The following is a 25,866-nucleotide window of genomic DNA, read 5'->3' on the forward strand; positions in this document are numbered from 1 at the left end:
TAGCAGGAAGGAGGGAGGGGGGGGGGGTCTAACTCAGCGGTGGACATAACTTTTTACCAGTTTAACCCATTCTGCCATGACATATTAATATCACAGCCACTATAGGATGAAGTTTCCTTAAGGAGAGAAGAAGGCGAGATGCAAATTATGGATACACAATATATAAGGAGGGAAGCTTACATCTCGGTGTTCAGCAGCGCTCCAGAAAACTGGCCGATCTACGGTGGGCAAAGACCTCTGTTTAATGAATTCCCACTCAAAGGGAAACCGTTCCAACACACTTAGGCGTTTGTTCCAGACTCTTCTGGGTGCTTCTCGTCTGCATAGGAGGAAAACCTCAGATGACCCAAAGGCTGGAGACAGCAGGCTGATCATCCAGATGCAGAGTAGTTTGTGCTTTATCAACAAAGGCCAAATGGTCTCTCTTGTATGTTTGGGGTAATGGGAGAAGACCACAATTCCTCAAAAAACAACCTCTGTGGGGACCCCGTATGAGAGAGGGAATCTGCAAAGAAAGGCGTGGGAGCGCACATAGAGCCTCTACAGTCAGCATTTGCAAGGACTGGGTGAATTTGGCCACAGTCTTGTGCTACTGCAAGGGGAATCAAGTTTGAGAGGAAGACCGAGCTGGACTGGTGCAGCTTAAGGTTGCCCAGCGTCAAGTTACTGTGTGGTAGGTATAGAAAGAATTTCTTCCAATGGGCTGCATCCCAATTGTAGGTGGCAAGTGAAAGACTCCTTTGTGGTCTAGGGCTGCTACCTTTTTGATAACGACACTGGAGGTGTTACCGCAGTGAACACTTAGGCGTTGGAGAGGAGCACCCGATATCCAAAAAGAATAAAAGGTCCCACTTTGTGAATTGCGACCTTAGCTACCGATGAGGCATCAGCTATCAGCGGGTTATTCCGGGGGGTGGTGGTGTAGGTTTGGGGGGGGGTTAGGTGTTCCTAGTACAGTGATGGCGAAGCTTGGCACCCCAGATGTTTTGGAACTACATTGCCCATGATGCTCATGCACTCTGCAGTGTGGTGGAGCATCATGGGAAACGTAGTTCCAAAACATCTGGGGTACCAAGTTTCGCCATCACTGTCTTAGTATATACCAGGCCCTTGAGGTCTGGTATAGATTTTACCACTTAACGCCCGCCGTATAGTAAAATGAAGGTGGCGGGGCGGCACTCTCGTTCTGGGACGACGTCATACGATGGTGCCCCAGAACCAGCACGGCGATTGCGGCCTTGCCGTGTTCCTAGGACACAGCGTGACCCCGATCTTGGTAGAGAGCAGATGACGCGGCTCTTATCCCATGTGATCGGCTGTGTCCACAAGTGCCTTTTATCGGCTCTCCTCTCGCTGACAGAGTGCGAGGAGAGGAGAGCCGATCAGCGGCATCTCCTCCCAGGGGAGATCTGTACAGGTAATCGGGGCACTGATCCCAGTACAGTCCCCCAGCAGTGCCCATTAGTGACACCAATCAGTGCCCATTAGTGATGCCAGTCAGTGCCGCCCATCAGTGCCACCTATATTGCTGCCTCATCAGTGGAGAAAAATGATTTCCAAAATTCACTGGTCTTTTGGTCTTTAATCACAGCAGTGATTAAATACCACCAAAAGAAAGCTCCATTTGTGCGAAAAAAACAAAACAAAAAAAAAATGATAGAACTGTCATATTGGTACAGTGTTACATGACCGCAATTATTGAAAATGTGGCCCAGGGTGAAAGTACACTGTAGGCAAGCGGCTAAGGGGAAACTCCACACGAAAATTAAAAACCAGTGTGGGGTCCCCCCAAAATTTATACCAGACCCTTATCTGAGCATACAGCCCATCATGCTAGGAAAGAGGGGGGAGGGGGCGACTTTGGAGTCTCGCAAGTGTGAATGAAGCCTCAACATTGATTGGCTACTTAGCTTGACTTTACCCTGGATGCAAGCCAGTACCCTTCTCCTCGGAAGCCTGTGGTTGAAAAGCACAGCACCTACACATGACAAAATGTTTGTTTTATTTAAAATTCTAAACAGAAGGTGAAACAATGAAACATTTTTTTCCCCCCCCAGCAAGTCCTTAAATAAAAAAAGTGCATAGAAAACAATGTTCTTACAAATTCTTTGTACATTTATTTACACTCTCTCCTCAAGATGCTTGTCTCTTTAACAGACGCGATTTTTCAAAACTTCAATTGCTCTCACCACTCGCTGCATTGCAAAAAAAAAAAAAATAATAATAAAAATAATAATAATAGATGACAAAAAAACAAAAACAAAAAAAAAACAAAAAAGATGGAGTCTGTCTGGTCAAGCTCCACATTTCAAGAAGCTCCATGTATTCAAGGTGGGTTATTGGTTTTAATAAAAATGGTACAAAGCTGACGGAAGCAGGGGAGTATTTCTTTTTTTTTTGTACCCCTTTGCAGGGCTGAGCAGGTGGTTAGCAGCAAAAGGATTAAAAATGATTGTCACCCCCAAAACAGTACGTTTCCGTTTTGCTCCCCGATTTTGGATACGCTCTCTGAATGGGAGTGAATATAGACGGCAGGAGATCAATGGAGTTAAAACAGCAGGGGGTGCCCATTGCTTGTTGCGTATTTCTGAGCGCCGCTCCTCGTTTTCCACAGCAGTTGCGAGAAAAACACGTGAGCTTACGGGGCGATCGCTAGCAGCAAGGGAAAGGGAGGGGGGGTGGGGGGGGTGTCCAGAGAGGAGACAATTCTTGAAGACCCTGAGAGGAAGGAGAGGTCTGCCCTGTACTCTAATGACGGACCAGCCAGGACAGAGGGTAAAGTGCGACTTCTTGTAATGTTGACCCCTCTCTGCCGAGCAGCGCCATCACCCGAAATCTTGCGTCCGCCGTGGAAGTGCCAGCACCTCCAGACCAGCACTTGCGGCCGTGGATTTTTTTATTTGTCTTTTTGTAATTTTTATTTTTTTTTAATTTTTTGTTCAATATTTTTTTATTATTTTAAATTTTTTTTTTTTTTTTTTGATGTGCCTCGCTCAGTTCAGGAAACGGCGGCACTTTTTGGCACCACAGTTACAGTGCAGCTTGCTGCTGGCGTCCTCGATGGGGAACTTGTAGTCGTACGTCAGTTCCTCGCCGCGGTAAATGCTGCGAAGGGCAAAGATGACTATATGCTTCTGGCCTTCCACGTGGATGACCCGGGAGTAGCAGTTGGGCTCGCAGGAGTGATTGATGAAACGCGCCGCGTTGCCGTGCATGGTGGCGTCCACCACGTCGAAATCGTCAATGCGGAACATGTAACATCCGATTCCCTAGAATGGAGACAAAATTAGGATCAGTGGCAGTTCTGGAGATAACAAACCCACAAAATTAGGATTAGTGGCAGTTCTGGAGATAACGAACTCACAAAATTAGGATCAGTGGCAGTTCTGGAGATACCCATTTTTTTTTTTTTTTTTTTACACCTTCAAGGCCTTGTTTACATTGGGCAGAATAAAGCTTACACCCGTGTTTACCCACAAAGGGATGCACAGGTGTACGGCGTGGGTGTGAGGCCTTGAATGGACACTATGAGCTTGGGGACACACAGCCTCATGAATGTTAAAGTAATTGTAAAGGCCGAAGGTGCATTCTATGAATGAAGGTAAAAAAAACCTTGTGTGCTGCTCCCACCACACCCCCCCACCCCACAATACTTACCTATGCCCCCTCTCAATCCAGCAATGTGCACGTCCCAGGACCCCCTCTCCTCATTGGCTCCCATTGCGGTCAGCCAGAGAGCCAATAGTGAAACAGCAGGGTCGTGTCTTGTCTTATGAATGCATAGAGTGAGGTTCGGGAGCAAGTGCCCCTACAAAAAGCAGCTTGCTATTGGGGGCACTGGTCAGTGGGGGTGAACCCAGAAGCACCGGCAGGGGGACCTGATAAAAGGAGGATCGGGGCTGCTCTCTGTGCAAAACCATTACACAGAGCAGGCAAGTATGATAGTCTTTTTTTCTGAAAAGCAAAACCTTTAATACCACTTTAAAATTAGAATTAGAAGCAGCGGTTGTGTCCGTGCAGCCAATGCGTGCCAACTGACATCAGTGGTACTGCTGACACAGGGATACAGACACCACCTGAGCATCCCCATGCAGGTAAAACACAGCCCTCTAAAAGCGCACTAAAGAGGCACCTTCCATTGATGTCAATGGGAAATGCACACAGGGTTCGTTTTTACGGTCACGTGGCAAAAACATAGTGGTTGTTAAGTAGTGGGCACCTGCCTCATCCCTAACAACGAGTGAACAGCTGATTGTTAAGGACCCGGCATATTCCGGCTTCCTTCTCAGTGGGTAAAGGATGCCCTTCCACTCAGCCCCCATTTCTGTGGTCACTAGGAGAGCTGGAGTTCAGTCTTCCATCCTGTGTAGATGTCGGTCTGGCCTTTCCCTGCCTCCTCCGCTCAGATTCTAGGAGTCGATGCTCCCTGCTGTGCCGCCCGCTGTCTCTCCGCCCCCTCCCCCACTAGCATCCCTCCCTGCACAAGAGGAGCTGGAGCATCCTCATCACTGCAGGGAGTCATTATCATTGGCTGTTAAGGAAGCTGGCAGATTCTGGCTCTTTAACAAACACCCACCAGCGTCCTAACAACCAATAAATAGCTAGAAGTTAAGGAGGCGGCACCCGACAGCGTCCTAAACAACCAGCTATTCGTGCATCTGTGCTGTGACCCAACGCATACTTATCTGAACGTCGTTATTGTAGATGACGGCATTATCGCCATATGTTAAAAGGATAATTACACTTTTAAAACCAGGTGAACTTATCTTTTAATGGACCACAGGCATTCTGGAGCTTGTAGTCCCTAGGTGCCTAAAGCTGGGTTCTCCAAACTTTTTTTTTTTAACAAAGGGCCAGTTTAATAACCTTCAAGCTTTAAGGGGGCCGGACTGTGGTCATTAGGAGTAGAAAACACCCTGGCGTCCGTGGCAGCAACAGTGCCCCGTCACCGGCGTCAGTGGCAGCAACAGTGCCCCGTCAGTGGCAGCAACAGTGCCCCCTTAACTGGCGTCAGTGGCAGCAATAGTGCCCCATCACTGGCTTCAGTGTATAGAGTTGGTGCCCCAATGACTGGATAAAGGTGAGCAAAAAGGCCGTATCCGGCCCACAGACCGCAGTTTGGAGACCTCTGGTCTAAAAGATTCAAGTGACCCAATAACAGCGGGTATCCCCTGACTTCTTCAAGAGGAGGTACTTGTCCTAAGTGTTAAATGTCTCCGTGTACAGTGAAGGCTGAGAAGATGGCCACATATTGAAAGCAGCACAAGGACTTCTGGGAAATGAACGTTACCTTGCTGTCATAGAATTTCTCCCTCTTGTCAGTCAGCACAGCTCTAATGACAATTCCCGCGTACTCGATGACCATCTCGCCAGCGTCAATGTTCCTCTTACAGAACAGGCCCCTGCCGTGGATAGATGACCTGCAGAGAAGGACAGACGGTGATAAACGAGTCAAAGAAAACTGATGCCAACCAACCTCTCCCAGCACATCACTTACCTGTACACGCCCACAGCCTCTTTGGATGTTTTCTTCAGGTGGCGGAACCTCATTGCCATGGGAAGGTCCAAGCTGGTCGCTCGCCTAAAAAAAAATAAATAAAAATAAAGCAAATTTTAACCACTTCAATCCACTTCCAAATTTTCAGCACTGTCACATTTTGAATGACGATTGTGCCGTTATGCATCACTGTACCCAAATGACATTTTTATCATTTTTTCACAAAAAATAGAGCTTTATTTTGGTGTTATTTAATCACCACTTGGGTTTTTGTTGTTTGCCAAAATAAAAAAAATATTTGAAAAACCACATGTTCTTATTTTATGTTATAAAATTTTGCAAATAATCTTTCTTCATAAATTGAGGCCAAAATTTATTCTGCTCCATTTCTTTGGTGAAAATAACCCAAATCAGTGTATATGATTTAGTCTGTAGGAAAAATAAGAGTCCACAAACTATGGGATACTGATATACTGACGGGCGATCTCATTTCTTGAGTCCCAAACATGTCAGGACAGGACAAATACCCCCCAAATGACCCCTTGTTGGAAAGTAGACAGTCCAAGGTATTTAGTAAATCTATATATATCTATATAGATATAGCTATATAGATATCTATATAGATATATATATATATATATATATATATCTATATAGATATATATAGAGAGAGAGAGAGAGAGAGAGAGAGAGAGATTATATATATTATATATTAGAGGTCGACCGATATGGGTTTTTCTCTGGCCGATGCCGATATTTAGAAATCGCGGTGGCCGATGGCCGATATGTGATGCCAATTTTTTTTGGGCTGATATATTTGGCCAATTTTTTTTTTCCTTTCTTTTTTCCCTTCATCTCATAAAATCTAACAGTTAGACCCCTTTCACACTGGGGCGTTTTTCAGGCACTTTTGGGCTAAAAATAGCACCTGTAAAGTGCCTGTAAAACGGCTCCCCTGCAGTCTCAGTGTGAGATCCCGAGTGCTTTCACACTGAGGCGATGCGCTGGCAGGATGTAAAAAAAAGTCATGCAAACGGCATCTTTGGAGCGGTGTATACCGCTGCTCCACCACTCCTGCCCATTGAAATGAATGCGCACCGCTGCCGAAGCGCCTGCAAAGCGTTTTGGCAGCGGCGCTTCAGGGGCGCATTTAACCCCTTCCTCGGCCGCTAGCTGGGTTATAAGCGCCCTGCTAGCAGCCGAATAGCACCTCTAAAATGACGGTAAAGCGCCGCTAAAACTAGCAGCGTTTTACCATCAACGCCTGGCCGCTCCAGTGTGAAAGCAGCCTTAAGTAATACAGAAATTTTTTTTCATTTAAACATTAAACAAAACAAACTTTCAATCAGTTCACTTGTATGTATAATTTAGAAAAAAAAACTAAAAAAAAAAACAAAAAACAAACAAAAAAAAAAAAAACTATCTTAAATAATAAATACACAAAAACAGGTAATCAAAACTTTTGGACGAAAAAAAATGGGCTAACTTTACTGCTTATTTTTTTTTTTTAATTCATTACTGTATTTTTTTTTTTTTAATTGCATTTGAAAGACAGCTGCGCAAATACCGTGTGACATAAAATATTGCAAAAATCACCATTTTATTCCCTAGGGTCTCTGCTAAAAAGACATATATAATGTTTGGGGGTTCTAAGTGATTTTCTAGCAGAAAATACAGGATTTTTACTTGTAAGCAACAAGTGTCAGAAAAGATTTAGTCTTTAAATGGTTAAACTGAAAACTTCTCCACGGAGTTCAGTCTATTGATAAAAAGAACCTGAAAGATACAAATGTATCTTCTTATCAGACTTGGCTGCCCAGAGGAGGGGAGAATCCTCTCCACAGATAACTTAGGGAAACTTGCATTAACTTCTATTACAGAAGTCATTTGCAAGTCACGGCGGCTGAAGTTATATCAGCCTTTTTTATCAGCACAATCGGCTGATGCCGATTAAGTAAAAAACGCCAAATATCGGCCGATATATCGGTCGACCTCTATTATATATAAATAAAATATTCAATTTTTTAACATTTTTCTTTTACATGCTGTGACCAGAGCAATACAGTGTTACTATAGTACCACTGTACCACTCGTACCACTCTGGAGAGTTAATTAGGATTTTTTTTTCTACACACTGATTGCTTATTAGCAGTGAATTTCACTGCTATAAACAAATATTTCTACTGAATGACAGCGAGTAGACACTGTGTATTTTTAGCAGCTACGATTGGCCACAGCTAATCACATGGTACAAGTGTGCTGTGATTGGCCATGTCTGTACCATGTGATCACTGTGACCAATCACAGCTAGCAAACACAATTCTATACAATGAATGGCATGAAAGGAAGCCATTCATGGTTTACAACTGCCATGTGATCTTCTGCGATTGGTCACAGCAAATCACATGATACCAGCAAGCAGGCCAGTACACTGGTAAGTCATCTGCTGTGACCACCGGGTGACAGATCGTGCTCCCCGTTCTCAGGAGGACGTCATATGGAGTCATCCCAGAACAATAGGGTTCCCTCCCGAACTGGCCCAGGCGGGAAGCAGTTAAAGTAAGCCTATACTCAAAAACTGAAGAATTGCATTCTTAGGCTTCATTCACACAGGTGTGAGCTGTAGTATGCATAAATGAGGCCTTATAGGAAAATGTTAGCAGTACCCTTTAAATAAAAAAAAAAACAAAAACAAACTTTTTTGCTTTGAATTTTGAAAAACAGCGCACTTCCTGTGCTAAGGCCCGCCTGTTCTGGACCCTCATTGCTGTATATCTGAAGTGCGAGATCAAAGGCCTCTGACTACTGGCTCCATCAAATTTGGAATGAAATTTGACAATGTCACTATAGGGCTGCCCACTGTTCTTCCTTGCCGGAGAGGGAGATGTACCCAACAACCTGCAGTGCAAGTATCTCCTGCTTCATCCATTCTGTGGATCTGTGCTCCCCCCTCCACCTCACCTGCTGCTTGATTATCCCCCCACCAGTCAGCAGGGGGCATGACTGACATGAGGAAGCAAAGCTCTCCGTCTCTACCAAGATAATCATCTCAACACACAAAGATCTAGCGCTGGACAAGGTATAGGCAAGTCAGTAATGGGTACACAGACCGGAGCCTACAGGCATGGTCACTAGTCATATGCCCTCTGCTTGCCTTCCACCAGTACAGGTCCTCTTTAATATCGGTGTACACCTTCTCACATATCAGTTAATGATAGGCCGAAATACAAGTTATGTTACCTGGTGGACTTGAGCTGCACTTCCTCTTCCTCCTCCTCATACGCACACAACTCTGGCAGCGTGCGGTGCTGCGAGGCCAGGAAATTGAACATGTCAAATGTACTCTTCCTACAAAAAAAAAAAAAAGACGACATGGCCGGTGAGAGAAGCTGCAACACCCAAACGGCCCACTAGGCGGACACCTCACAGGACAGAATGCTACACCCACCTGACGTAGAACTCGCTGCGAGCGCAGCCCGTCGCGTTCACCAATAACTCTTCCTCATCCACCTCCTGGTGGTGGAAATGGAATTTGTACCCCCGGCAGCGCTCAGCGCCAGTCAGCTGTTCCAGCAGGAAAAGCACGGCGTCGTGCTGAACCCCCAACATCCGCGCTCCACTCAGACCGGCTGCAGGAGGTAAAAAAAAAAAAAAAAAAAGAAGAATACTAGCGTTAAATCGCACAGAATTATACTAAGCAGATTCCTTAAAGGAATACTCCATTCTGCTGTAGAATTATCCGTACAGTTATCTGTTGAAATACTTTCCCCTCAGATTTTTCACATTTCCCCACACCCCCACACCCCCAGCTTCCCACAAGCACCTGCCGACAAGCGTATTTTTTTACTAAAAATTTGGCGTTTCCTAAACCTTTGCAGTAATATCGTGTGACTTACAGCCACTGACACAAATACAGTGATCAGTGCTAATAATATGCACTGTCACTGTACTAATGACAATGATTGGGAAGGGTTTAAAGCACAAATAAAGGCAAAACTTTTTTGTTTTTGATGGAGTGGAGAGGGATTTTGCACCCTTGTCAGTTTTTTTTTTTTTGCTGTCTGTGCCCCCACTAAGGAGATTCACCATCTCAATTTGTTCTGTTTACCATTGAAAGTAAAAGAGAAAATGCCACATTTTGGGTTGTCCCCAGAAACATAATAGAGGGGAAATCTTCCAATGGGGACACTAGTCCTGGTGACCTGGGGGTCCCCAAGGAACTTCCTTAATTTGCAGGGATTTCCTCCCACTTCCTGTTGGGCTATGGGACAGGAAGTGAAGGGAGTCGCGCCCACATATGAAAACCGTGTTCAAACCACACATGTGAGGTATCGCCACGATCGGTAGAGCGAGAGCAATAATTCTAGACCTCCTCTAACTCAAAACTGGTAACCTGTAGACATTTTTAAACATCGCCTTTGGAGATTTTTAAGGACCAAAGTTTGTCACCATTCCACGAGCGGGCGCAATTTTGAAGCGTGACATGTTGGGTATCAACTTACTCGGCGTAACATCATCTTTCACAATATGAAAAAAGAAAAAATGGGCTAACTTTACGTTTTTTTTTTTTTTTTTAAAGTCAAAAACGTTTTTCCCCCAAAAAATTCAGCTGCACAAATACGGTGTGACAAAGTATTGCAACAACCGCCATTTTCAGTGTCAAAAAAAGGCTTGGTCCTTAAGTGGTAAAGGGACAATCAAGGGGATAAATTTGTGCCTAACCAGTGTTTTGTGTACCGTGTGCTGCTTTTACTGGGGATCTAGTTGTGCTTAGCAGGGAATGAACAAAAAACGAGATCCCTCGTCATCGAACGCAGCTCTTTGTTTACATTCACAGAGCTGCGTTCAGGGAAGCTCAGAGCCGTTCGGCCAAGTGGCCAATCCTTGGCCCAGGAATTGGCATGTGGTGCGACGAATCACAGCATAGCCAGGCGTGCGGATCACACACTAGGTATGCAACCCAGAGCAGGGAGGCCGCTTTGCCGCCGTACATCCTCGCAATGCCGTCAGCAAGTAGATAAGTACAGTCCTATGGAAAGGAGCCTGTTCTTACCAGAGAAGGAGAGATGTCTAAGTCTTGCCACACTTCGAGCCTCCTGTACCTTTTCCACTACAGTCTTCCAAGCACCTGTACAACAAGAGCACACTTCGATTACACTGTAACAAAGGACTAAAGGTGGTGGTTAAGAATATTTAGTTATATGGCGAGAGTATGAAGAAGCCAGCATGCCCAGTGTGGCAGGAAAGGCACTTACCTTCAGCGCTATCAGACTGCGTATAGAAGCCATCTTCACTGATGATCTCAAATCGCAGATGCGGCCTGCCTTTCTTGGGTAACAAGTTCTCCTTCTCCTCAAGAAAACGTTCTTCGAAGTCCTCGAAGCTGGGAGAGAAACCTGCGTGGAAATAAGAGGAACAAGAACCGTCATGATGCTGAAATCGCTAAGTCGGCAAGATAGAGCGCAGTTCTTATCAGTACCAGCAGAGGGCTCCGAGCATGGAGATTCTTTGGGCAAATCTAGAGAAGTGTCTTCCGTTTTCACATCCACCGTCAGATCTACAAAAATCCTGGAAGGCCAAAAAAAAAAAAAAAAAAAAGGTTAAAATAACAGTCCACTTTGAGGAATAAGTCCTCATGCACACGGACGTTTTTACAGCTGCTTTTTTGAGCTTTTTTTGCAGCTTAAAAAGGCCTGTCTATGTTAGTCTATGGCTTCATGCCCACCTAGGCGTTTTTGAGCTGCAAGTGGCATAGGCGTTTTTTAAGCTGTAAAAAAAACCCAGGACCAGTGGGTTCTGAGAGACGTTTTTCAGCTGTAAAAACGCTCTAACGCTGAAAAACGCTCAAAAACGTCATTCACCAACGTTTTTTAGCGTTTTTGATCCATTGAAAAAAAAAAAATTTGAAAAAAAAAAAAAAAACGCTCAAAAACGCTAACGCGGAAAAACGCTCAAAAAACGCTAAAAACCGCTAATGCAAAAACGCTGAAAAAAAGCTGAAAAAAATCACTGCAAAGATACTGGCGTTTTCATAACGTTTTTTTAACAGCCTGTGTGCATGAGGGCTAATAATTTAAAAAAAAAAAAGTAGTATATGCAAAAGATAAGCAAACGTAAATTGGTCATGAGATCAGTGTTGCTGCAATTAAGAATGCAGAGCATTACACCCACAATAAGTGAATCGTGGTGGCAATATACAGCTTCAAAGTCCACACTCACTCGCTATCCAAACTTAGCTCATCGTCATCCATGGAGTCGGGGTCCACAAACTCTTTGAACATTGATGTTTTGATCCGATTCCTTCTTGACCTAACAGAGGAAAAATGAGAAGCTGAAATCCAACAGCTAAAACTAAAAAGTCTCTTTATAGAGAAGGCAGAGGTGGAGAGAGGGTAGAGCGAGAGAATGAGAAAAAGACAGAGGGCGAGAGCCAGACAGAGGGCGAGAGCCAGACAGAGGGCGAGAGCCAGACAGAGGGCGAGAGCCAGACAGAGGGCGAGAGCCAGACAGAGGGCGAGAGCCAGACAGAGGGCGAGAGCCAGACAGAGGGCGAGAGCCAGACAGAGGGCGAGAGGGCGAGAGCCAGACAGAGGGCGAGAGAGCGAGAGCCAGACAGAGGGCGAGAGAGCGAGAGCCAGACAGAGGGCGAGAGAGCGAGAGCCAGACAGAGGGCGAGAGAGCGAGAGCCAGACAGAGGGCGAGAGAGCGAGAGCCAGACAGAGGGCGAGAGAGCGAGAGCCAGACAGAGGGCGAGAGAGCGAGAGCCAGACAGAGGGCGAGAGCCAGACAGAGGGCGAGAGAGCGAGAGCCAGACAGAGGGCGAGAGCCAGACAGAGGGCGAGAGGGCGAGAGCCAGACAGAGGGCGAGAGGGCGAGAGCCAGACAGAGGGCGAGAGCCAGACAGAGGGCGAGAGGGCGAGAGCCAGACAGAGGGCGAGAGGGCGAGAGCCAGACAGAGGGCGAGAGGGCGAGAGCCAGACAGAGGGCGAGAGGGCGAGAGCCAGACAGAGGGCGAGAGGGCGAGAGCCAGACAGAGGGCGAGAGGGCGAGAGCCAGACAGAGGGCGAGAGCCAGACAGAGGGCGAGAGCCAGACAGAGGGCGAGAGGGCGAGAGCCAGACAGAGGGCGAGAGGGCGAGAGCCAGACAGAGGGCGAGAGGGCGAGAGCCAGACAGAGGGCGAGAGGGCGAGAGCCAGACAGAGGGCGAGAGGGCGAGAGCCAGACAGAGGGCGAGAGGGCGAGAGCCAGACAGAGGGCGAGAGGGCGAGAGCCAGACAGAGGGCGAGAGGGCGAGAGCCAGACAGAGGGCGAGAGGGCGAGAGCCAGACAGAGGGCGAGAGGGCGAGAGCCAGACAGAGGGCGAGAGGGCGAGAGCCAGACAGAGGGCGAGAGGGCGAGAGCCAGACAGAGGGCGAGAGGGCGAGAGCCAGACAGAGCGCGAGAGGGCGAGAGCCAGACAGAGCGCGAGAGCCAGACAGAGCGCGAGAGCCAGACAGAGCGCGAGAGCCAGACAGAGCGCGAGAGCCAGACAGAGGGCGAGAGCCAGACAGAGGGCGAGAGCCAGACAGAGGGCGAGAGCCAGACAGAGGGCGAGAGCCAGACAGAGGGCGAGAGAGCCAGACAGAGGGCGAGAGAGCCAGACAGAGGGCGAGAGAGCCAGACAGAGGGCGAGAGAGCCAGACAGAGGGCGAGAGAGCCAGACAGAGGGCGAGAGAGCCAGACAGAGGGCGAGAGAGCCAGACAGAGGGCGAGAGAGCCAGACAGAGGGCGAGAGAGCCAGACAGAGGGCGAGAGAGCCAGACAGAGGGCGAGAGAGCCAGACAGAGGGCGAGAGAGCCAGACAGAGGGCGAGAGCCAGACAGAGAGCGAGAGCCAGACAGAGGGCGAGAGAGCGAGAGCCAGACAGAGGGCGAGAGAGCGAGAGCCAGACAGAGGGCGAGAGAGCGAGAGCCAGACAGAGGGCGAGAGAGCGAGAGCCAGACAGAGGGCGAGAGAGCGAGAGCCAGACAGAGCGCGAGAGCCAGACAGAGCGCGAGAGCCAGACAGAGCGCGAGAGCCAGACAGAGCGCGAGAGCCAGACAGAGCGCGAGAGCCAGACAGAGCGCGAGAAAGAGTGCGAGCGCAACAGCAAGAGAGAGCGAGAAGAAATAAAGAAAGGGCGTTGAAAGTCAGATCTATGAAGTCAGATCAGTATTTTTTGGGCCCTGTCAAAAGGCATTTGTTTCCATCAGCCCTCCTCCTACCCCAGTCTAAGTCTATGGAAATGGAAAAGCAGCAACATGGGTCGGAAGCGCCGGTCAATGAATGTCGTCAGAAGTGTCTCAGTCAAAAGTACCCAGCAACTATCCATCAACAGCGGCCCGAAAGCAGAAGTCCACTTAAAAACTGAAATTACAGCCAGCTTATGGACAACCTACCCGTCCAATCCATACGCCACAGGCAGACCCCAACAGGATTATTCTTCAATGGCTTTCAACAGCAGCCCTGAGGGGGGTCCTTGTTCCCCCGAAACGTGTTGGCTTTATTTCATCGTTGTTACTCCAAACAAAACGTTAGTAAACCTGTATCTAGTGGACACTGAGCGCTCCTTTACTTCCACCTTTCTCAATTACATGCGGAATCGACCGATAGGCAACACCTGAGGGCAGCAGCCCACCATCTTCTTCTTAAGTCGGGCACTAATCTCTGGAAGTAAATCCTGCCCATCCTGTCCACCCCCAAAAAGCAACTTTAAAAACAAACACACCCTTTGGCCCGTACCTTGTGGTGGTCACCGTCTCAGAAACACAGTTGATAGCGATGGGCTGTATGATGGCGTCCGGGTCGAGGTCTTCCAGTTTATCCAACATATCCAATTTGGGTTTCTTTCTGTGGGAGATGTTGTTGGGTACAGGACAGGGTCTCTTAGGGGCTTGCTGGATGGGTAGGTTCTTAGGGGGGGCAGGCTGTATGTGGGGTAGCTGCACTGGGGGTTGCATCTGTGGCGGCACCTGGGTCTGGACTGGGGAGGGAGCAACGCTCAGGAGTCCTGTGTTCATGGGAACACCCTGGAATAGACAGGTTTGGGGGAGACCAGTGAGGGTGGGGGCCATCATTGTCGGCGCCCCAAAATTCAGCTGCCCAGTGCCATGTACCATGTTCAGCATTGGGAGCACACGTAGTGTAATCGCTGGGCTGCCGGAGGGAGTTGCTTGCAGGAAAACAGCGCCTATGTTCTGGGTGGGAGTAGAGGACGTAGTAGACAAAACAGGGGCAGTAGTCTGAGGAAGACAAGCGAACTGAGTTTTGGGGGTGGGTTTTTGGGCGAACCTATTAGCCCTCAAAATGGGGTGCTTGTTGACCGCATGAGAGTCGGTATTTGTCCCTTCTTGAAGCTGCCTAAACTGCCCCATATTGTCCAAGCTGTCATCTTGAACAGCAATGATCTGACCAGTGTTCTTGTTCACCAATAAAAACTTGGAGGCGGGTTTGCTCACAGGTCCATTAGGGGTTATGGGAAGGAGAGGGCGGCACACCCTTTGCACTTGAGGCGGGTCCCTGAGCGGAGGAGGTCCTTGAGAGGACTGGTAGCTTACACAATCTGTGCCGTTGGACAGCGAGACAGCGGCGCTCCCATTCTGCGTGACAGGAGAGGTGGAGGCCAGCGGAGACGGCACCCTCTCCTGCTGTTGGGTGGCGTGGTCCGTGTTGGTGACATCGCCGCTTTTTAAGACAAAGTCAACAATTTCAGAAGGCAGGTGGGATGGCGTTTTGCCGCTGCTCAGAGAGCCGTTGTGGCTGGGCGGCGGGTCCTCGCTGTCCGTGCTGTCGTGAATACCGTCCAGCTGTTCTATGCGACCGGGCGGCGTGGACAAGAGGGGACTGAAAGGTTCGTTAGATACCACCGTCCGTGTCAACCCATAATACTGCTCTCCGGGCTCCTCCTCTGAACTGCTCGCCCCATCCTGTTCATCGGCCGGTACCTCTGTACCAACCAAAAGCTGAGCACCGCACTGCAAAGCTCCAGTGACCAGTTCGCTGTCCAGAGCCGACATCACCTCCATGTCGGTCAAGAGCTGCGACGGCGCCTCAGAGGAAGAATGCTTTGAGAGAGGCGACGACGTCGTGGAAGGCGGAGGGCTTGCTGAATCCCGGGAAACCCGAGCTGAAGTCTGACGGGTGACCCGAGGAGGATATGGGGGTGGTGCTGGCGCCGGCGGTCGCCGGGTTCTCCGAAGGGGTGTAACTTCAGGATCGCGGACTGTCAGGATATGATGGGATAGAGAAGAGGATGATGATGGACTCCCTGAAAAAGAAACAGAGATGAGCGAAACCAGAAAGAATCCAATGAAAAAAAAAAAAAAGAAAGGAAGATGTCATGTTTGTTCACCAAAACTCACCTGGAGAAGGAAGCGGGCGAGAAAAGCCACCAAGGGGTTTTCGGGAAGGAGAGTAGTTTGGCATTTTTATCCTGGCACCTGAGAATGAGCGGGGAGCAGCTGCAGTAGTGATGGGCTCAGGAGGCGGCCAGTGGGAGAGTGAAGGGGTTTCTGGAGTTGAAGGGGTGGAGGCAGGAACAGCTTCTGCAATTTCTGGGGAAAAAAAAAATAGGGATTATAGGGACCATGTCTCATAAGAGATTGTGCCACTGGTTACATGCCACCAGTGCCAGAACCACCAAGATGAAGTAATACTTTCCCCCCCAACAAGAGCCGATCCATCACTAGACTAGAAGGCTGAGAAAGCAACTGTAGGAGGTAAGTGGATCTCTTAGCGATCCGATCACCAACATGGTCACTCATCTAAAATATTCCTTCAGTAGAAGATAAAATCACAAAACAACAAGAAACCCATCAGCTGGATTAAAGGGTAGGTCACCTTTGTAACATGTTACACCCATATTTAGGATGTTACAATAAAGCACCTGATCACACTCCCCGATCACCCCTCCAGAGACAGCGGGGGTTCTTCTCCCCGCACCCAGTGTCACCATTTAAAAGCAGCCATTCGAATAAATGAACTACAAGTACCATCATCCAATACAGCGGACTGTTTTGTGGTTTCTCAATGAACTACAAGGGCGCCAGTGAACACTCTCGTAGTTAATGGATTCTTCCAGCAGTGCAATAACTGCCTGCCCATACCGGAGGTACTATCAAAGACAGCTGACAGTATTAAGGAGCCTGGCAATGCACCCGCAATCTGCTGAACGGGGGTGCAATGCCTTATAGGCTGCAGCATAACAAAAAAAAATGTATATGTATATATATATATATGTATATATATATATATATATATATATATATATATATATATATATATATATATATATATATATATATATATATATATATATATTTTACACTTTTTTTAACTTGCAAAAAGATGTGCATTTATTATTTGAGGACCAGGTTTTTTTGTCCTTTGAGGGCCAGTACACAAAGCAGAAAACATATTCTACATGCACATTTTTGCTGTTTGTTTTTTTTTTCTGTAATGCGTTTTTCATGTGTTTTGCTACATTCCGGGGGGCGGGGGGGGGGAAAAATGCAGCATTTATTTTTTTTGAATTTCATTGTTACATTTTCTTTATAAACAAACGTAAATCCAAGAATAAAAAAACACTTATCAAACACCAACACAATTTGCCATTATTATACCCCTCTCCCCTCTGATCCAACTTTTTATTACTTAACATCTGCGGTGACTCCCATCCTCTCCCTTTAATTCTACATATCTCCTTGTCTGCTTAAACTCTCTCCAAAGCTTTCACTTGTTCTTCCATTTCCATCCTCCACAAAACCTAAGATATTCCATATTATAAGTCTCATCCACTTTCTTACACCAACTCCCCATCGTTGGACTTTCTCTCTCCTGCCAACGTCGAGGTATTAGACTTTTGGCTGCGTTCATTAGATGGGGAACCAATGTTCTCAGGAATTGTTTAAATTGGCATTCTCACCCCATGAAACAGACACCTCCGAGGTTCCTCTGGTATCTCTATATTGGTAATCACCTTAAATTAGCTGCAACAACCTCTCTCCAATAGTTTTTAATTTTTGGACACTTCCACCATATGTGGGTCATAGTTGCCACTTCACCACATCCCACCAACATAAATCGTGAGACCTCCTTTTGACATTTATGTGCTTTATCAGGTGTTATATACACCATTGTGCTAAACATTTGTAATTCATTTCTATGGTGTTGCTCTCATATGCCATGGTATATATGTCATCTTGAGAATTTTCTCTAAATCTTGGTATCTCTCGCTCTCCCTTACCCAATTCTTCTTCCCACTTTATTATGAATGGCGGTATTTCCTGCCCCTTCAATCCCACAAGCACTTTAGAGGGCCCCTTCTTTTTATAGATCCTAGAGATCCGCCCCTCTTTTTATAGATCCTAGAGATCCGCCCCTCTTTTTATAGATCCTAGAGATCCGCCCCTCTTTTTATAGATCCTAGAGGTCCCCCTCTTTGTTCCTGCTGCCATACATTATATAGTTACATAGTTACATAGTAGGTGAGGTTGAAAAAAAGACACAAGTCCATCAAGTCCAACCTATGTGTGTGATTATGTGTCAGCATTACATTGTATATCCCTGTATGTTGCGGTCATTCAGGTTCTTATCTAATAGTTTCTTGAAGCTATCAATGCTCCCCGCTGAGACCACCACCTGCGGAAGGGAATTCCACATCCTTGCCGCTCTTACAGTAAAGAACCCTCTATGTAGTTTAAGGTTAAACCTCTTTTCTTCTAATTGTAATGAGTGACCACGTGTCTTATTAAACTCTCTTCTGCGAAAAAGTTTTATCCCTATTGTGGGGTCACCAGTACGGTATTTGTAAATTGAAATCATATCCCCTCTCAAGCGTCTCTTCTCCAGAGAGAATAAGTTCAGTGCTCGCAACCTTTCCTCATAACTAAGATCCTCCAGACCCTTTATTATCTTTGTTGCCCTTCTTTGTACTCGCTCCATTTCCAGTACATCATTCCTGAGGACTGGTGCCCAGAACTGGACAGCATACTCCAGGTGCAGCCGGACCAGAGTCTTGTAGAGCGGGAGAATTATCGTTTTATCTCTGGAGTTGATCCCCCTTTTAATGCCAATATTCTGTTTGCTTTATTAGCAGCAGCTTGGCATTGCTGAGCCTATCATCTACTAGGACCCCCAGGTCCTTTTCCATCCTAGATACCCCCAGAGGTTCTCCCCAGTGTATAGCGGCTCAAACGGCCGTAGGTCCTCCTCGGATCTTACTGGTTGAGGCAGCGATGTAAATGCAGCATGTTCTAATTTTTGGATTGCACTGCAACTCACTGCACTTGTGTGAACTATGCTATTGGAACCCACATAAACCTACTGTCCATATGCTTTTGATTCAGATATAAAAAAAAAACAAAAAAGCAAACAAAAACAAACACGCACTGGACTGCGTCTGATGTGAACTGACCCGGATGGGAGTGGCAGGCTCTGGTGGGCGTCACCCAGACATGTGAATGGCTCTATTTAGAGGGAACCTAGAGAAAGTTAGTCTGCTATTGCTGAGGCTCTGATGAAGAAGGTACTCCCCTCGTAACGCGTAAGCCATTTGCGATACCATCTGGTTCCTCCTAATACCCGGTCCAGGTTGCAGGTGTCTAGAAGACACAGTTCCAAATTCTTGGAGCAACGTTACGCCTTCCTTTTAACGTTTGTGAGTATGACTCTTGTTTTTACTTAAATAAAATGCATCTTTGGTAATGTGCAAGGTCGGTGCTCCCTCCCTGTTTTTCTATATGTGAACTGGCCCTAAACCTGAGGTTTAGATAAAAGGTAACTGGCTCTTTACACCACCCTGTGCCTTCGGGATCTATAATGCTCATACACACTTGTGTGTTACGTCACCTTACCTTGGGCATGTCCAGGACTATGGACAATCGTCCTGTTGACGCACTGAGCTTCCTCTCCGTCAGATAAGATTTCCCCTTCTTTTGGGCGATGTTCCACGACCCTGCATTTGTACCAGCAGCGACGACGAGCATCCAGGGTGCTCCAGTATAAACGCGAACACCTGAAAAAAGACATTCCCAGAGCTGTAAGAGCAAAATCTCAGCACAGACCCTGTAATCACAAAGCGATTTCTCAGATTGTAAATGGGGGAAAAAAAAAAAAATCAGCTACCTGGAGACAAAAACTCATGGATAGGGACATTGCTTACAACCTTTCCATTTATGCATAACTATTCCTCTGTGGTACACAGGCGACACCTAGTGGTAGCATGGGATAGCCATCAATCTTTTTAAAGCAGACATCTAAACTGCTTATATTTTGCCTTTCCTGGTTACTCATTAACCCCCCCCCCCCCCCCCCCCCACTTCCCCCAATTCAACATGCTAATGCCCGTAGCCATAGGAGGGATCCTTGGAGTTATGCAAATATCAAAATGCCTCCTAATACATTGTCCCGCTGGCTGTGTTTTCTTAAAAAAAAAAAAAATCCTCCTTTACTGTATTTCACGGCGGCTCCCGGCACTCATGTAACTGTCCGAGTCTCCTCTCTACCCGTCTGACAGAAGCAGCGGGCGGGGCTGAGACTTCCCCGCTGACATCAGCGGGAGACTAGGAGGAGAGAGGAGACAGGCCGGTCACGTGATCGCCGGGAGCCGCCGTGAGATACGGTAAAGGAAGAATTTTTTAAATAAAACAGCAGAGCACTATACTAGGAGACAAGACAGATAGTATTGGCATACATTAGTTTGTCCTGCAGCAGGAGGGGGGTGGGGCGGCACTCACTAGGTGTCATGCAGAGGGGAGGAGGGGGAGCACACAGGAGACAGACACAGGGAGAGCAGAGCTGCAGATGACGGAGGCATGTAAACAGACCACGATGTCAGGGCTCAGCAGCCATTATTGTAGTCTGTTTACATAAGGGAGGGGAGAAACTGGCAGGATCAGCCAGTTTTATTTATTTATTTATTTTTTAGGTGTTACAGGGGGGTCCAAAATTACATAGCACAAGCACTGTGCTGTGCTGTATAAAATGCTTTAAAAAAGGAGCAGGATCCATATTTTTTGGGATTAAACACACGCTTTAAGTGCCAAAGTTTGTTGCCATTCCACGAGCAGGTGAAATTTTGAAGCATGACATGTTGGGTTATCAATTTACTTGGCGTAACATTATCTTTCACAATATAGAAAAAAAAAAAATTGGGCTAACTTTACTATTGTCTTATTTTTTTTTTTAAAGCAAAAAAGTGTATTTTTTGCCCCCCCCCCCCCCCCAAAAAAAAAAAAAATTGTGCTTGTAAGACCACTGCACAAATACGGTGTGACAAAGTATTGCAATGACCGCCATTTTTATTCTCTAGGGTGTCTGGGGAAGAAAAAAAATAATGTGTCTCTCTATATATATATATTCTATAATAAATATAAATAGATATAGATATATATCTATCTCTATATTTATTAATTATAATATGTTTGGGGGTTCTAAGTAATTTTATAGCAAGAAAAACTAATTTTAAGTTGTAAAAAACAAATCTCAAAGAGAGGCTTGGTCCAGAAGTGGTTAATAACCAACTAAAATGGAATACTCTTCAGACACTTACTGATACCCAACAGGATATATCTTCCCCTCAGATACAGAGAGATCTGTCAGCATACCCATACAGTCTATCTTCATAGCACCTTAAAAATAAAATCGATTGTTAGATTTACTTTGAAATACTGAATATATTATAAAACTGAAAAATGTTACTTTGGAGCAGAAAAACCATCCAGTGCAGCAAAATCTCTTTCCAGTTCATCACAGCCAACATAAAATATAATAATAATAATAAATAATAATGTAATTTCATCCCAAATGGAAGACTCAAACAAGAGCTCCCTCTGGTAATTGATTAGTGGCATATTCACAAATCTCTGCACCCTCTACAATGCATCCATGGCTCCCAGACAGCTTTTTTTTTTTTTTTTTTTTTTTTTTAATTGTAACTTTATTGTATATAAAATAACATGTACACTAGACATGTGCAATTCATTAAGGTCTGAATTCATTTAAACAAATTTAGACAAATTAGTTCATTAGGAAATATCCGGAAATTTGAAAATCCAAAAATAAGAATGAATATCCGAAAATTCCAAAAATAAGAATGAAAATCCGAAAATATCTGAATAACCAATTATTAAATTATAGGTTTTGGCATTTCCTTTCAAGTTTGGCTGTTAGTGAACGTAGGGAAAACAAATTTAAAGCGATGTTCTGGGAAAACAAAACAAAAAAAAAATAATAATAAAAGTCAGCAGCTACACATACTGCAGCTCCTGGCTTTTAACATCAGGACACTCACCTGTCCTGGAGTCCCGCGATGTCGGCACCGCAGCTGATGTTTCCATCAGCTGTTGGGTGCTGCCGCCACCATTGCGGGTAAAGGGTACCCGGCAGTGTAGCCTTACGACTTGGATAATTTATTTTGGACTATTTAAAAAAAAAAAAAAAACACATGAGACTTTACAATCGCTTTAAGTATGCGGTGGTATAGGACAGCTTGGGGTCACCCAAGGGTCCCAAAGTTTACTACATTTTCTGGGACAACCCCCTAGCTTCGTGGGTCAGTCTGTATAATGGGAGCACCGGATTCAAGGTTCAGCCAAGAGGCTACAAAATAGGGGGCTTGGCCGGCTTTCTTACCGATCATCATATTAATGTTCTCTGGCTCCAGGCCCTGCAGAAATTTCCGTCTGAAGCTGATCCCCTCAAAGTCCACGTAGACCCTACGAAGCACGTCAAAAGAGTCCATGTCCACCTTCTGTACATAGATACACACAAAGAAAAAACAGGTCAGTAGTCTCGTCACTGCATTCGATAAACATGCATTTTAAAGGATAACAGTGTACTGATAACAGCCAGTGACCAGGGGACGGAGCTGGAGATCTGCTATCCTTGTTCTGGGTCTTTACGTCAAGTACTGGCAATGAATACTCAAGTAATGAAGTTGTAGAATAAGGTCACAACTCGGGAGACTAGAGCAGGTCTGAGGCAAGCTGGACTCCAGGTAAACCCCCTAAATACACAGATGAAAATACCTATAAAGAGCCGTTTCACTGGTCAAAGGATTTGTATTTCTGCCCCATTCGTGCCTGAGATTTACTCAGCTCTGCCACACAGCACATCCCCCATGAGGCAGGAGACATGGCGAAAAATGACGGCACCTGGTCGGCAACTGGTTAATGAGACTTTGATCCGAAGAGTGTAGCATTGGATCAAAGTCGCACAGGAAATCAAGTGACCTTGGAAACGCGCTAGTGTGAATGGAGCCTAGTGTGAATGGAGCCTAGTGTGAATGGAGCCTAGTGTGAATGGAGCCTAGTGTGAATGGAGCCTAGGCTCAGCTGTACAACCATCACCAAGAACAGCACTTACCTCCTTCGCCCTCCTCCACTGTATCAGCTTTTTTTTTTTTTACACAGTAGAGTTGTACAAAAAAAAACAATTCTGCTAAAATGTATTGTTGGTCACAGCCAACCCATAATAAGTAAACTTTAAGCCCCAGCAGACTCATCTCTCTCTGGCAAACATAAAGATCCTCACCGTGCCGTCCAAAAGTTTGCCGTGTTTCTGGCAGAAGACCTTCTTGTCTTCTTGGAAGGTACAATGTCGGGCCCGGGCACACATGAAATGGAAGTTACTCTGGCATGTGGACAAGCAGCAGCCCACGGTGGCTCCAGACTTCATACAGAACTCACAGCGCTGTCAGGGAACACAAAGGAAGACATTAGATCAGTCCGGCATCATCAACTCCCATCAGAGGAATCGCTGAGGACATCAGAATAAAAGGACAGGGGGGGGGGTTGCAAGCGACCTTTATGCAGTAAACACAAACTTTGGTAAGATGGTAATATTGCACTCACAAGGTTACAGGAGTAAGACAGCTTGTCATGAGCCTGAGAAGAAGTAGTGTTAGTGATACAAAAGGCTGTTTTTTTTTTTTTTGGGTTAAATAAAAAAAAGGTTATACCAACCTGCTCTGTGCAACAATATCGTACAGAAAGGTTGCTTACCGCCTCTTCTGGCAGTCAGCCACAGGCGCTGTCCCCCTTCTTCCTCCTCAGGGTGCCTCCTTAGCAAGAAGACCTTCTTGTTTTAGTAAGGAGGCACCTGCACGCAGGCTCTGGACCTGGGCTGTGTGCATCCATAGACACATGCAGCGCTGGGCTGGTAAGCCACGCCCCCCCACCTCACAGGAGTTAAGCCCCTTTCACATGGAGCAGATCCATTTTGACGGACTCGGCTAGCTCAGCTGGGAATCGCTCCGTTGATCCCCGCTGAGCCGGCGGATGGCAGGTTCAGTCTCTGCTCACTGTGCGGGGACGGACCGGTCAGAGCTCTGCTGTCCTCTATGGCGCGATTGGATGAAAATGGACAACCGGTCTGTTTTCATCCAATCCGGACGGATGGTGAACGTAGCGCCATCCGTCTGTTTTGAGTTGATTTTGTCGGATCAGATGGCAGGCGGGTGTCAGAAGACACATCTCCCATAGAAGTCAATGGGTGGTCCGGTGGTCTCGATCGAATCAGCCTGAAAAACGGACAGGTGGATCGATCGTGTGAAAGGGCCTTAGACTGACAGTGACAGGAGCATACGGATCCGTCTCGTGTGTGTGTGTGTATGTGTGTATATATATATATATATATATATATATATATATATATATATATATATATATATATATATATACATACACACACACACACACACACACACACACAGTGGTAGGATTGTGAGGAGAGATAACATCGTCCTGGACTTCATAGGCTCACAAGAAGATGTCTCACTCTTGTACCATCAAAAGGACCCCAACAAATTCTCTCACATTGTTTAATTTCCCACATTTAAATTTAAAATTCTTTATTTCTCTATGAGGCCAGCTTTCTATAAAGTTATTGAGCAAGAACAAAGGGATGCCAAAAACAGGCCGACCACCTTACAGAGGTGCGAGGAGGGTATAACCATTGACGCTTACCATTTGTCGGCCTCGAGCTACCGCCGCATGCACGTTTTTGAGGGAGCCGTCGTTCTCCTCAAACACCTCCGCCGACCAGATAGCGCAATTGATGTGAGTCCACTCGTTCTGTCCAATATACAGCAGTCTCCCGGCGTCCTTGAGAAAAGAAAACCAATTAAACGACAGCGTTGAGACAAGAAAACAAACAAAAAAAAAAAACAAACGTAAAATTCTACAAAAACTATGCTTGGCTTTGTTTACCTTTGGGTCATCATCTCCGTATTTTAGACAAAGCACACATTGCCGATTGTCCTTCTCCGGAAGACCCCCAAATTCCCCCCTCTTCCTTCTTGACTGAAAAAAAAAATTAATGAAAAATAATAAAGTGTATGAAAACAAAATATCACACTTGCAGCTGTCAATGTCATACAACACACAAAATTACTTTTCAGTGGCGGTGTAGGGTGCAGGACATCCCCATTGCTCGGATGATGGCCGTCTTCTCTATCCTTCCAAAGGGCGTAACGAGTGATCAGAATATGGTGGCAGAACGGCATTAGGGAGAACGCTGAAACACAGAACATTAAGAAAGGAATTCAGGGTTGGACTGAATTGGGGACTTCAGTTGGTGAGAACAGAGTAGAAATGCAGTACATTGGTAACCCTTTATTTTCCTTAGGTAAGAGGGTCACTTACCTCCCCAGCTCTGATAGATGCAGGTAGGGAGAAAAAACAGCCCCGTCTGAGGTCAAACCTACGTCACTGATCCACAGGGCTAAGGACTCTCTCTGCCCCATATGACTAAATGGTCATGTGCCAATCATGAGGCAAGATTACAGGACATGAAATAAGAGCAATGGACGCCCCTCCAGAACTGGATGACCCTGCTGTACATAGCTTTCAGATATAGCACGGTCAACAAATGGTTAAAGCAAAAAAAAACTGTCAAAAAACAAAAAATATTTTTTTTTAAATGTTAATGCAAAAAAAAAAAAAAATACCAAACACAATACATAACTTTTTTTATTTTACAAAAAAAAAAGGGTTATGTATTGTGTTTTTATTGCATTACAAAAATTTTAAAAGTGTATTTTTTATTTTATTTAAAAAATTGCCAAAAACCCACCAATTTATTCTCTAGAGCCTCTAAATTATTTATATATATATATATATATATATATATATATATATATATATATATATATATATATATATATATATATATTTATATTTATATTTATATTAGACAGAGGCGGGTTTGGCAATTTTTTATCTCACACTGTATTTTCGCAGCTTTTTTTGGGGGTGGAGGAGATACTTTTTTAAATTTTAATATTACGGACATGAGATAAGAGCAATGGACGCCCTCCCAGAAATGGACGACCCTGCTGTATATAGCTTTCA

The 25,866-nt window shown here is 45.8% G+C and overlaps 1 protein-coding gene across 1 annotated transcript in view; it reads right to left on the minus strand.

Annotated features, from left to right (window-relative positions):
* Positions 1–1,985: 1,985 nt before the first annotated feature.
* The window catches only part of KMT2B (lysine methyltransferase 2B), a gene marked incomplete in the record, with an annotated part of 64,903 nt that continues 41,022 nt past the window's right edge, over positions 1,986–25,866 (minus strand). Inside the window, 20 exon segments of the mRNA XM_073601614.1 lie at positions 1,986–3,269; positions 5,291–5,420; positions 5,498–5,581; positions 8,738–8,845; positions 8,946–9,126; positions 10,551–10,625; positions 10,753–10,893; positions 10,977–11,065; positions 11,717–11,806; positions 14,258–15,782; positions 15,877–16,068; positions 19,369–19,529; positions 21,066–21,144; positions 22,148–22,265; positions 23,048–23,206; positions 24,481–24,618; positions 24,724–24,801; positions 24,803–24,816; positions 24,908–24,986; positions 24,988–25,030. Of these exon segments, the coding sequence (XP_073457715.1) occupies positions 2,994–3,269; positions 5,291–5,420; positions 5,498–5,581; positions 8,738–8,845; positions 8,946–9,126; positions 10,551–10,625; positions 10,753–10,893; positions 10,977–11,065; positions 11,717–11,806; positions 14,258–15,782; positions 15,877–16,068; positions 19,369–19,529; positions 21,066–21,144; positions 22,148–22,265; positions 23,048–23,206; positions 24,481–24,618; positions 24,724–24,801; positions 24,803–24,816; positions 24,908–24,986; positions 24,988–25,030 (3,760 nt within the window).

This window comes from Aquarana catesbeiana, linkage group LG10 (genome assembly GCF_042186555.1).
Source record: "Aquarana catesbeiana isolate 2022-GZ linkage group LG10, ASM4218655v1, whole genome shotgun sequence".
NCBI lineage: Eukaryota > Metazoa > Chordata > Amphibia > Anura > Ranidae > Aquarana > Aquarana catesbeiana.